Source organism: Bufo bufo, chromosome 3 (genome assembly GCF_905171765.1).
Source record: "Bufo bufo chromosome 3, aBufBuf1.1, whole genome shotgun sequence".
Taxonomy (NCBI): domain Eukaryota; kingdom Metazoa; phylum Chordata; class Amphibia; order Anura; family Bufonidae; genus Bufo; species Bufo bufo.
The window spans coordinates 35,477,662-35,490,741 of NC_053391.1; the positions used below are offsets into that span (position 1 = coordinate 35,477,662).

Sequence of the window (13,080 nt, forward strand, 5' to 3'; positions counted from 1 at the left end):
AGAGCGCGGCGCTGAGGAGGGGGGGGGTGTTGAGCACTTAGCCGCGCCTCTGGGAGGCAATTTAGATTAACTTGGAGGCGTTATTAGTTTTCAAATTTAGGCGGGCACTGCACTTCAGAGGGGCGTTCCTGGGCACCGTGGAGAAAGAATAATGCCCCTCTGGGCTCCTTACAGCGTCATTTACATATTATAAGAATCAAATTTTTTTTAAGAAATGACAAGACTCACAATCAAAAGAACAAGACAGATGGAAAAAAGGTACTCTGTTAAACATGGATTCATGAAAAAAAAAATTGGTAAATTGCTAGTGACAGATTCCCTTTAAAGGCTATGTACACCTTCGGGGACAGTATTTTTTATTATTCCATTTTACTTATTTGGGGCTAAAGAAATCATTTTTCAATTGGTCTTTATTTCTGTCACAAAGTTTTTCTAGCTGTGGGCATCCTATGTGCACTTTCACTTTGTGCTGGTCATCTAATAGCTTTGAGGAGTGTTTATAAGGTCTAAGAGCAGAGATAAGGGGCAGAGAGAAAAGTTGTACATAGCCTTTAAGTGTACAAAGGTTTCCACTGCAAGTTGTAGTCTGGTAGCCAAAAGCCTTTCAACTTCTGGACGATATCTGCTATAGAGTTTGTAAGTTTCTGGTTAAGCAGTTTATCTCCACAGGGCTTCTACTCGCACCTTCTTTTTTTTTTTTTTAAACATCTCTTTATTGAAGTGGAAGATTACATACAGTAAGAAAAAAAATTACAAGACATGGAATAACGAAAGTTTAGCAGGTATTATTGCACATGCAAATATCCAAGGTCATGTCTCAAATTCACAAATCCACAAATTTTTGTTTAATTTTCACCCCTCCCAACCTCAAACCCTATTCCTTCCCCTCCCGCTTCCCAAAACCACCCAGTTTAGGAACACTGATTTGAGACTATAGTGATTTCAGTAAGCCTTATAAAAAATGTCAATTATGTCTTACGGCTAGAATTCCCTTGCGTCAGATTACACTTCCAATTTCCCTAGTCTACTAGCAAGTTGTGCTTCCAGGTACCATTTAGTCAATTTAAACGGGTCCATGAGCTCCTTAATCTCGCCACGTGATAATAACTTTTCTACAAAAACCCTCCACTTTTTGATGAATTTCTCGACTAAGCGTTCCTTATCTTGTTCTACCTCTAATCTTTCTAAATATAGGACAGCCTTCATCATTCCAATCACCTCCTCCCATGACGGCCCTTCCCTTTCCAACCAATGCCTTAAAAGGGCTTTCTTTACTGACATCAACATAAGATGTACCCCTCCTTTAGTGACCACTGTTCCTATTTCCTCGTCCTGGTTTTTGGGTATATAATGAAAAATACACTGTTGGGGCGTTAATTTCACGGTCTCTCCCCAAATTTCCTTTATTGTGTCTACCGACTGCTGCCATAAAGGTCTCACTTTTGGGCATTCCCATATAGAATGTAACAACCCAGCTCTTGGGAGATCACATTTGGGACATTTTCGCAAATAATGGGCCGGGGCATCCCGATAAGACAAGTTAAAGGCGTATGTCGCTCTATGCATAAGTCTCAGTTGGGATTCCCTCCACTGTTCATTGTATGTTGCCCGCCTCACCAAGTCAAGTCCCTCTCTCATTTTTTTTGCAATATTCTGGTCTGACAGCTCCCTTTCCCAAGGTTTATAAGCTCCTTTTACCAAGCCTATCGTCTGGATGTTATGGAGCTTCCGGTGCAAGTCTGATAGAGACATATGGGAACTATTTCTGCCTAATAAAGCCGCAAACCACCCCAACCTCTCCATGTCGCCCAGAGAACTCTCCTGCGCTTTACAATAGCTTCTAATTTGCTGATAGGGAAGATAGTGTGCGTCTTGTAAGTCGTATTTTCCTTTTAACTGTTCCCAGGACAGCCATTGGGTATTGTTATCCTGCAATAGGTCACTAAGTCTTGTGATGTTTTTGTCTTTCCATACCTGGAATAGCGTGTTCTCCCTGCCCTGGGGAAAAGCTGGAAGCGACCATAATGGCAGTCTAGGAGAGATGTAGTAAGGGAGCCCATAAATCTTTCTAATAGTTTTCCACGCCATTATGGTATCCTTCAAAAGGACGGCTTGTCTAATTGATATTGGGATATCTCTTAATTTGGAATGCAATAGGGCCTCTAGGTTCTCTCTACCAGCTAATTCCTTCTCAAACGAAATCGCCGAGTAGTATTCCGTACCCCATACCCAATCTCTAACATGCCTGAATAGCGCCGCCAGATTGTAGTGACGGATATTTGGAAGTTGCAACCCTCCTTCATACTTCAGCATCGTCAGTTTGGCATTACTCGCACCTTCTTATGACTCTGGTATGCTTCCCAAAAATATCTTTGCATCTACACTTAGGACTGTCCAGACATCCACTGTCTCTACACTAAATATTGTGACTTTGTGCCTCTAACTTCGTCTCCCTTTTCTCCTACATTTAAAGCGTATTCCAGATTTATGTAAATGTAGGTTATTTAAATCTAAATACCTCTGAGAATTGGCATCTTTGCACTGGGTAATCTTTTACTTTTTTTCCTCTGTTACTTTGCCCCACTCCCAAATTTTCAGAGCCGGTTCTCCTTGTTCTCCCTGGCAAATGTGGCGGTGTAAAGTGGGCTTCACTGCTGTGGCGCGTTCCAGTCAGTGTAGATAGCATTAGAACAATAAATAATACTCCCATCAAATTTCTGTAACAAGAGCTCACAAGTTTCATAATCTCTGCTTGCTGTCAGTAAATGTAAACAACCTTTATAATTTCAGCTACATGGGTCATCATTAAATGTGACATGCCCCTTCTAAGTGGAGAGTGACAATAAAAGATCATTGAAGGTACACCAATCTGTTATAATGATGACCTCAACATCACGCCCCCCAGCTGTGTGGCTAAGACTTAACGGTAACACTTAAAGGAATCCAACATTATAACAAAATATTGTCCAAGATGTTAAAATCAGGAAGAGCTGCAGCTTTCTCCTATACAACCATTTCCGCATATGGTTTTAAAGAGGTACAGGAGGTAGGAAAAGAGCTACCAATAGCTGCTGCAGTGGCGGCCATATTGGTTGGAGCCCGAATTTTCATTACAACTTGACAGAAGAGAACAGTCCATGACATAAAACATTTTCTTCTCTTAGTTGGGAAGGTGCGGGGCAGGTTCTAAAAATTTACTACAATATTTTTCCTATATGAGGACCTCTCAGTGGTTTCCATAGCCTCTTGGTCATGGGCAGAGACACTTTCGCATACAATACGACAGCAAAGTTACGGAGCTATACGCCGTTATGTCTTCTGCCTCCAGCTATGAGGCTCTCCATGTGAAACACATTATTGATTCGCTTCTCCCTTTGCTCATCTGCTTAGTTCTACGAGTCATTTTGTACTTGGCCCCAATATCAATGTCTGCAGGGCAGATTTCATCCAGTGAGCTAATTAGAGCAAGCTACGTTCCTCGATGCCCTTTGTTTATTACGACAGATAACTTCTACTTTTTAGATTTTATATGCTGGCGCAATTCAGACACAGATGGCGCCAGTTAGCGAGCCATGGCTTTCCCTGGTGGGGCGACACATTTCCAGCACCAAGAAGTGACACTGCTAATACAAAACCCTGTAGCATACAAGCTGACTGCAGAAAGTAATATTCTGCCAGTTTGCGTCTTATGCCACGCGTGGTGTCGACATTGGTGATCGCTTTACCAGTTACTTCTGGTAGTTGACTCATTTTCGCTAACTTTTTTAATATTATATTGTTCTCAAGTCACAGCAAGTTGTGGACCTTCATTTGCTATCCTGTTGGCATCTTATTAGCTCTAACTTCACATTCCTTGGCACCTCCTTGTCATGAAAGGGTAGGGAACAGTGCAGCCCTGTACGCCACGCGCACCGTTGTCCCTACTGACTAATCTACCTCTAAATGGCGGCCCACAACTTGGCGGCAGTCTCTGACTTAGTGAATAAGTGCAGGGGTCGAAAACTAAATGGGTAAAGAGTAGTTAAACAGAGGTGACAACCAGACAGGCAAAACCAGGACCAGATCAGAATTCAAAAGCTAAGAAACAGGCAGGTCACAAACTAGTAATACCAAACAATCCAAAACCAAGTCATCTGACCCAAAGAGAGAGTCAAAAAGGGCCACCCCATGAATGCACATCCAACCATAAAGGATATAGAAATATATATAAAGTTTATTGGACACAACAACACACACGCATTAAAAAATTGTATACAACATAGAACAAAGTGCGGTATGCAATAGAATATATGAAACCGACACACACAGGTCCACTGAGCTATCGCATATGAATGTATGCGTTATCAACCAGCATATAAAACAATACAATAAGACACATATAGCAAATGTAAGGTAAGGTAAGACCACTAAAATTGAAGATACAGATAGACCAACATAAGGTCAAATATCAAGAGCCAAAACCTACATATCCAGCTGGTGCAGTGGACCTGGAAACATGAAAAGCGCCCAACGCGTGTCGCCGGAGCAATCCGGCTTCCTCAGGGGTAAAGGACTGTGTGTTAGGGCGTCAGTTAATATAGGATATTAGATGAGGTATAATTACGTTCACCTGTGCAGCAGGAACTGTGGCCAGTGTGTGTACATCTCAGGCTCCAGTCAGAGTAGGAAACCGGAAGTGTGGGTCACATGATCGGCTGGTGGAACGCATGGTGGAACGCATATGCGCTCCACCAGCCAAAAACACAGCCACATAACAGATGGGGACACAGTGGGCACAGACAATTAGATCATAGGACAAAACTAAGTGAAATGAGGCTGTTTATAGCCGCAAAGGCAATGCCAGACAGGCTGGTAAGTAAGCCGAGCGATATTGCCAAACCGGATGTGAGTGATCACATGACCGGAAGTGAGGTGCCGCTGTGGAACGCATGGTGGAACGCATAGTGCGCTCCACTGTGAATAGTGGAGCGCACGATGCGCCCAGCACACGCACAGAGGCACGGCAGTATACTGAGGGGGACCAGGAAGGATAGGGGTGGTCTGAAGATAATAATGGGAGGCAGAACAGAGCATTTTCTGCATACATCTGGGGCAGGCAGTGTTGTACCCAATCAAACAGAGGCATATACATGATATATCACAGTAGTAAAATAGGTGCATATATAACCACTAATACATGTATAGATGATAATCATGATGGATCCACTATAATAATGTGATAATACATACATGGCAATGAACACACTGATGGAGAATAGAGCATATACATTATATGCACGATTCATGCATACAATGTATAGAGAGGACATGGACATAAATTATATGTAGCACAATGAGTGCACATGGAGGCATAAACCAAGTGCAGTACCCCCAAAACCAAGTGCAGTACCCCAATACATGACACTCCTGCTGATTCAGAGTCTGTACAGAGCACCTGAGAAATCATTTTCCCATCACTGCCTCCATATTATCCCTGATGGTATATGAGGAAGTTGCATTTCTGCAAATATCTCGCATGGAATTATGCAGTGCTGTAGTCTTTTATAAGAATGTGCTGTTTGTTGGGTGATTGGCGCCACATTTGTAGGGCCAGTTATCAAGCATTCGTAGAACCCATGTAAAAGGGCCGTAAAGGGATTCTCCAGAGTGCTCTTGGATAACCTGTGGAAGGAAAGAGTTCCAGCACCATGTACCCTTGCATTGTGCTCCTGTTCCTGCAATCTCAGCAGTGTGATCATATGACTGCCCTGCCTGCAGGCTCTTCTGCTGAAGTCACGATTGGATGTGCTCCTGCTTCTTCCTGGTTCTTCTTCATAATGTAAATGCAGTTAAACAGGAAGACACAGGAGAACATCCGGTTGGGACCTTAGTGGAAGAACCTCCAGCCAATTGGGTGGAATCGGCCGCATGACTGAAGGGTAAGTACTGCTGAAACATTCTTCCTTCCACAGGTTAGCTGAAAGAGAGAATTTAGGTAAAGCCCCAGAGATCCCCTTTAAACATTCGTCTGTGTCACTCAACTCTTTGGTAACTCTCATAGACTACATCGTAGACTCCTGTTCTCCTGATAACTGGAGATGCTAGAGTTGGGACATGAACCTATCAGGATATGCCTTAAATGTCTTGGAATGCAGAGGAATTTCATAACCCTCCTTCAAAATGTCAATAGAATGACCTTCATCTGATGTGTAGGCACCTTACCTTCATCTTATGTATAGGCACCTTAAAGGGGTTACACCGAGTGTTAAACTTATCTGCTATCCTAAGGATAGACTCGGGATATGGCATAAGTGTCTGATCTGTCAGGATCCAACCACTGGAACCCCTACTGATCACCAAAATGGAGTATTTTTTTTCTCTACCTACCAGTGGTCGCACTTGCTCGTTGCCGCTTGATTCATGTCTAGGAGACTCCCGAAGAGAAGCAAAGTACAGCGCAGTCTCCATCAGTCTAGTAGAGACGAATGGAGTGGCAGTGGGCATGCTGGACCTCTGCTTCATTCATACGAGGAGACACAGGACCTCCATTCTCAAGATTGGCAGTTGGGCCCTCACCAATCAGACACTTAATTTTTTTTTTGTGGCACAGCCCCTTCCATTTTCTCATTTCTTATGCAATTTACCATTTCTTCATGATTAACCTCAGAAGAGCTATTTTGGATCGGGGGTATTCCTGTACTTATGTGAATGTGAGAGCACATTAGTCATTCCTCGGCTACAAGGCGTCTCGCCTGGAATGAACTTCAGATTGATTTACTCGTCCGCTCTACATAGCGGCGGTTACCTGGTGCGGAGTGCACGCTCGCTGCTTATCAGCCACGTCCTTATTGACTCATTTATCATCACCAGCACAAGATGTTCCATTAACTACTACCATTCAGTGAATTATACCCCAGAGTCCGCCCAGGCCTTCACTTCTTGGCAACATTTCGCAATCAAAACAGAAATTCTTCAAGAGTTTTTTTTTTTGTTTTTTTTTAAGAAAAGTTTGCTTAGTGTGAATGTAATGATTTAGATTTCTAGATTTTTTTCAAGAACGTAAATGAAATAAATCAGATCTTTAGTACGAGAAGCAGGGTTAACCTTCTGAGGCATAATGATTTGCCTAATAACATGACCTTTAAGCTTAGTTGTTTCTCAGAGGCATCAGGACGGTAGTGTGCTGTGTGGCAGATAAATAGCAACGGTTTGGTCTCAAAGAATATGCGTGAACCTAGTGATATGACAAGAACAGATAAGTGTCTAATATGTAGGGGGTCCCACTTATCGCAAGACCATGGGTCTGTGTCCACCGTTTAAATTGATTGACGGTTGCTTGTGTGCTGTGCCAATCAATGCAAAGCTTTCGGGGCTGTCTGAGATTACCAAGTGCACTCTCATCGCTCCATTAAGTGAGGGGAAAATGGGACCCCCGATCCTATGATTGGCAGGTGTCCCAGTGGAGGGGGGGGGGGACTCCAGTGATCAGACACTTATGCTGTGGTGATGTGTCAATCTTGGGGCCACCTCTTTAACTTTGTTTATGGCAGTTTGCCTTGTTATGAACCATGAGATGTCTAAGGATCTGCCAATATTGCCATTTTCCCAAGACTCCTGAAGACTCAGCATACCGGTTTGCTCACTAATTATGTTCTTCTTTAAGGAGGGGGCCACAAATGCCCTAAAAAGTGAATTAGTAAATTTAGCATAACACAATCACTTGTCTAAGATGGATCTTCTCGTACTAATATTTTGCCTCCCTTCACAGGTACGATCCCCCCACTCATAAAATCCATTGAGAGCACCGAAGAGGGACTGTCAACCAACAAGGGGATAAAAATGCTGGTGACCATTTCCTGTATCCTGATTGGAGTCCTCCTTCTGTTTGCTTTATTGCTGATGGTCAGGCGTAGAAGACGAGAACAGAGACTGAAGAGGCTGAGAGGTATCAGACAACATTCAAGGAATATCTGTGCTATACAGTAGACTGCCTAGCTGTGCTCACAGACTTGTATTAGGTTCCCCTATTCAGGGGAGAGGGGTTGTAGTAATGTAGAACATGGATTCTCACAACTTCAGGATCTAACACAATGATACAAGGGTGGGAAATGTAAATATAAGAAAGATTGGAGGTTCTTTGCTCTCTGTTTATTGAAAGGAGGGAGGGAAAGGACGTACCATGCCACATCTAGAGAAAATGGAGATTAATTTTATGGCCAGAAAGGTTAATGTTGGGTGGTAAATGCCAGTCTTGGCTTCCTGCCCATTATTTGTTATTAAGTGTCATCGAGTCAATTTAGACTCCCGGCAACCAGATGAATAATGTTTCTCCGGAATGTGCTCTCTTCTCTTCGAGTTTTCAGGGTTATGTACAGAGTCTTCTTCTGCGGCCCATCTATCTTGATGTAACCTCTTCCTTCCCTTTAACTATCTTTTCCAATAAGTGACTTCTTCTCATTATATATCCAAAGGTGTACAAGCCATAGATGAGGCCCAGACTTGGTTGGTTTGATCCCCTTGGGGTGGCAAGAACCTATACAGGACTCCCCACTCCACAGGACCTGTATTAGTAGCAAACGAATGGTTGAGGAATTGGCCCAAGGGTTATTGAAGGGGAAGCAAATCCTAGACCCTTGGAAAAAACCTGCCATCATAATTGACTGCCCATGCTGACCTTTCATATGGGTATACTTCTCTTGTATATAGGCAACTGCATATGTCAAGGATGCATGTATTCCACATCAGAATCCGCCACCCATTGTCTTCAAATGAAAACCTGCACTGGTACAGGTACATAAAAACTTAAAGGGGTTGTGAACTAGGGGGCGAGGGGGGGTATTTGGAGTTGGCAAACCCTCTCTCCTGGACAGACTTGTGAAGGCAAGAATGCTTACCTGTTTTCCAGCACTGGCTTCCAGTTTCTTCACTCTCCAGCCTTGATTGCTCCACTGTACTCTCTGGATGTCAACTTCCTGTTTGACACTGCTGCAGCCAATCACTGGCTGCAGCGTTGAGCTACTCTGACCTTGCGTCACTTGACCATTTTTCATGACGCAAGGGAGCAGGTCACCTCTGCAACCGATGATTGGCTATGGAGACATCAAACAGGAAGTTTACATCCACGAATTCCAGGGGAGCAGCCAAGACCATGGAGAGGTCTGCTCAGGAAAGACGATTGCCAAAAAAGCCCCCCCAAAGGTACACAACCCCTTTAAGTGAATTGTCAGTTATTAAAATGGATTTCTTGTGAAAACACACAGATTAGCTCCATTACATGCGTCTAATTCACAACTGTCTAAGGTGTGAGAATCTGCAAATCCACATCAAACCTTAAAACCTTTAGACCCAGTTCAACGGAATCTGCCAAGAAAATCCCTGGCAGAAATCCAAGGTTGACCCTTGAATTTCAGACACGTATTTTCTTGCAAATCTACATTGGATTTTTTAGTTTGAAAAATCCACCTGTGAATTCGGCCTAAAGACTGAGTCTGGACATTTGTATATCTACAGAACATTTGGCTTCATTTGGTCTAGGGTTCCATTGGGTACTACCCATGGTAAAGTTTTCTTCTTGACCAAGGTTCAAAAGGGTAACTGAGAACATCCCCAAAGAGCCACAGAGGATGTCACTGTCTTGATAGCGCTCATGTTTGTCTTTATATATTACACGTGAAGATCTCTTCTATCCCTTTCTTCTGTCTTCTACCAAGTATCTACCAGTTCCAAGAAGGCCATTACTCCTTCTCATCACCAACCACTGGTACTCAGTCTAGTTATTAATCCCCGGCACCTGTGCCTTATCTAGCAGCCATGGTCTAAAGAGTGGTTCCCCTTAGTACCCCTTAATGACAAGAAGGTCGAACTGAGTACCCACTAGGAAGCGAACAGTGGTAAATGTTAACAAAATAAGGCTATTCTCTCGCCACGGACATAGGCTCTGTTCTAAGCCTCTGTCCGCAGTTCCTTCAGATTTGACAGAACGAAGAGCGAAGAGTGACAAACACCACATTAGGACCCATGATGGATGACTATTACTTTTTAAATTACATTCTGCACTACCAAACATACAGGAGAATACAGCACTACATACCTGTTACATCCAGCGATGTCTACTCTGATATAGATGTTCTCTTTCCTCATCCTCTCCATTCGGACCAGGCCACCATGATGACTTCTTTTAGCCATGTCTCGTCCGCCAGAAAGGGACCCCCGAAATATGCAGAGAGCAGCCGCGTGTGAGCAGCCACTCTCCAGTCACTGCTATGGGAGTTCAGAACATAGTCGAGCTCAGGCTTAGCTATTTCTACCAGTACGCTCTCCATTCAATGCAGTTGAGCGAGGAACTCTGATAGCGATAAGTGGAGTGGGTTAGAGGCGAGTCAAACATGGGACCTGCCCCATCTTACACTGAAGGCATCCAATTGCACACGCAGGGACACTAACTCCTCAAAGGATACAGCAGGACCTGTGCTTCCAGTGTTATGATGTCACCATGCTTGGAGCGACAGGTCCTCCTGTCTCCAGTGAAGAGTGGCTGTCCCCTTGCATTCAAGGGGATGAAGTGAGTAATTTTATTTTTTCCTGCTCAAACTGAATGAGAACCTGTACAAGGGGGGCATTATTCCCACTGGGGTGCAGTACTCCTATTGGAGAGCACTAAAAAGGGGGTATTGTTCGTATTGGAGAGCCATTAATCATACTGGGGGCACTATGGAGGCATATTATGTCCAGGGGGAACTTTAGGGGCGTTATGTATATTGTGAGGGCACTGCAGGGGTTAAGATGTTAAAAAATAAACAAATTAACGGCCATTAAAAAGGTATAGACAACAGGAAAATGGATGCATACACTGATGCAAAATGGCCATGAAAAACTGTGTGTTCGTTTTTCATGGCCATTTTTTTTTACTGTTGTGTAAATGTGGCCTAATCCCTTCCATGGCCTTTAAAAATATTTGGCAACTGTTGTGTTAATTGTAAGCGCCCAATGTAGTAGTATGATGTGCCCCAAGCAGAAACGCAGTTTGCTAAGCCCTATTGGTCCAGTCTCACACATTATTTAGACACATTTTATTTCTGCCAGTAGGCACATTTGTCTAAAGTGTATGACCACCTTTTCACACAATGTAATTTCTGGGTCCGATTTCTAAATTTGTCTTTACAGTGGCAAGTCATAGCAGACACAATAGCCGACTGTTAGAGCATATGCTCTGGTGTTCGATTCTTGTTCTTTTACCTTTTCTCTGGTTTCTCCTTTGCCTCTTCCCCCTGCCAGTCACTTCAATAGCTACCCATTGCTCAGCAAATTTAGCTCAAAATATTAACAATGACATAAAAGGGGCCACAACCTGTCCTCTCCATAAATCTCTTACCTAATCTCCTGATACCTCCCCACATGTAATCTCCAGTCCACAACCTGTCCTCTCTGTACATCTCTTACCTAATCTCCTGATACCTCCCCACATGTAATCTCCAGTCCGCAACCTGTCCTCTCCATAAATCTCTTACCTAATCTCCTGATACCTCCCCACATGTAATCTCCAGTCCACAACCTGTCCTCTCTATACATCTCTGACCTAATCTCCTGATACCTCCCCACATGTAATCTCCAGTCCACAACCTGTCCTCTCCATACATCTTTTACCTAATCTCTTTATACCTCCCCACATGTAATCTCCAGTCCGCAACCTGTCCTCTCCATACATCTCTTACCTAATCTCCTGATACCTCCCCACATGTAATCTCCAGTCCACGACCTGTCCTCTCTATACATCTCTGACCTAATCTCCTGATACCTCCCCACATGTAATCTCCAGTCCACGACCTGTCCTCTCCATACATCTCTGACCTAATCTCCTGATACATCCCCAATGTAATCTCCAGTCCACAACCTGTCCTCTCCATACATCTCTGACCTAATCTCTTTATACTTCCCCACATGTAATCTCCAGTCCACAACCTATCTCCCTCCATACATCTCTGACCTAATCTCTAGTCCACATGTAATCTCTAGTCCACAACCTGCCCCCTCCATACTCTCTGACCTAATATCCTGATACCTCCCCACATGTAATCTCCAGTTCGCAACCTGTCCTCTCCGTACATCTCTGACCTAATCTCCTGATACCTCCCCATATGTAATCTCCAGTCCGCAACCTGTCCTCTCCATACATCTATGACCTAATCTCCTGATACCTCCCCACATGTAATCTCCAGTCCACAACCTGTCTCTCTCCATACATCTCTGACCTAATCTCCTGATACCTCCCCACATGTAATCTCCAATCCACAACCTGTCTCCCTCCATACATCTCTGACCTAATCTCTAGTCCACATGTAATCTCTAGTCCACAACCTGCCCCCTCCATACTCTCTGACCTAATATCCTGATACCTCCCCACATGTAATCTCCAGTCCGCAACCTGTCCTCTCCATACATCTCTGACCTAAACTCCTGATACCTCCCACATGTAATCTCCAGTCCGCAACCTGTCCTCTCCATACATCTCTGACCTAATCTCCTGATACCTTCCCACATGTAATCTCCAGTCCACAACCTGTCTCCCTCCATACATCTCTGACCTAATCTCTAGTCCACATGTAATCTCCAGTCCGCAACCTGTCCTCTCCATACATCTCTGACCTAATCTCCTGATACATCCCCAATGTAATGTGCAGCCCACAACCTGTCCTCTCCATACATCTCTAACCTAATCTCCTGATACATCCCCAATGTAATGTGCAGCCCACAACCTGTCCCCTCCATACATCTCTGACCTAAACTCCTGATACCTCTTCACATGTAATGTGCAGCCCACAACCTGTCCCCTCCATACATCTCTGACCTAAACTCCTGATACCTCCCCTCATGTAATCTCTAGTCAACAATCTGTCACCTCCATACATCTCTGACCTAATCTCTAGTCCACATGTAATCTCCAGTCCGCAACCTGTCCTCTCCATATGTACGTCTTTGACCTAATCTCTGATACCTCCCAATGTGTTATCTTCCTAACCTCTGTGACTTGTCACCGGGATTTTGTGTATAGAGCTGAGGACATGGGTTGCTAGATGGCCGCTAGCACATCCGCAATACCCAGTC

The 13,080-nt window shown here is 43.9% G+C and overlaps 1 protein-coding gene across 1 annotated transcript in view; it reads left to right on the forward strand.

Moving 5' to 3' along the window:
• The window catches only part of DSCAM (DS cell adhesion molecule), a 414,232-nt gene that overhangs the window by 344,837 nt on the left and 56,315 nt on the right, over window positions 1-13,080 (forward strand). The window contains exon 28 of the mRNA XM_040423076.1: window positions 7,748-7,924. Within this exon, the coding sequence (XP_040279010.1) occupies window positions 7,748-7,924 (177 nt within the window). The remainder of the gene's footprint in view (window positions 1-7,747; window positions 7,925-13,080) is intronic.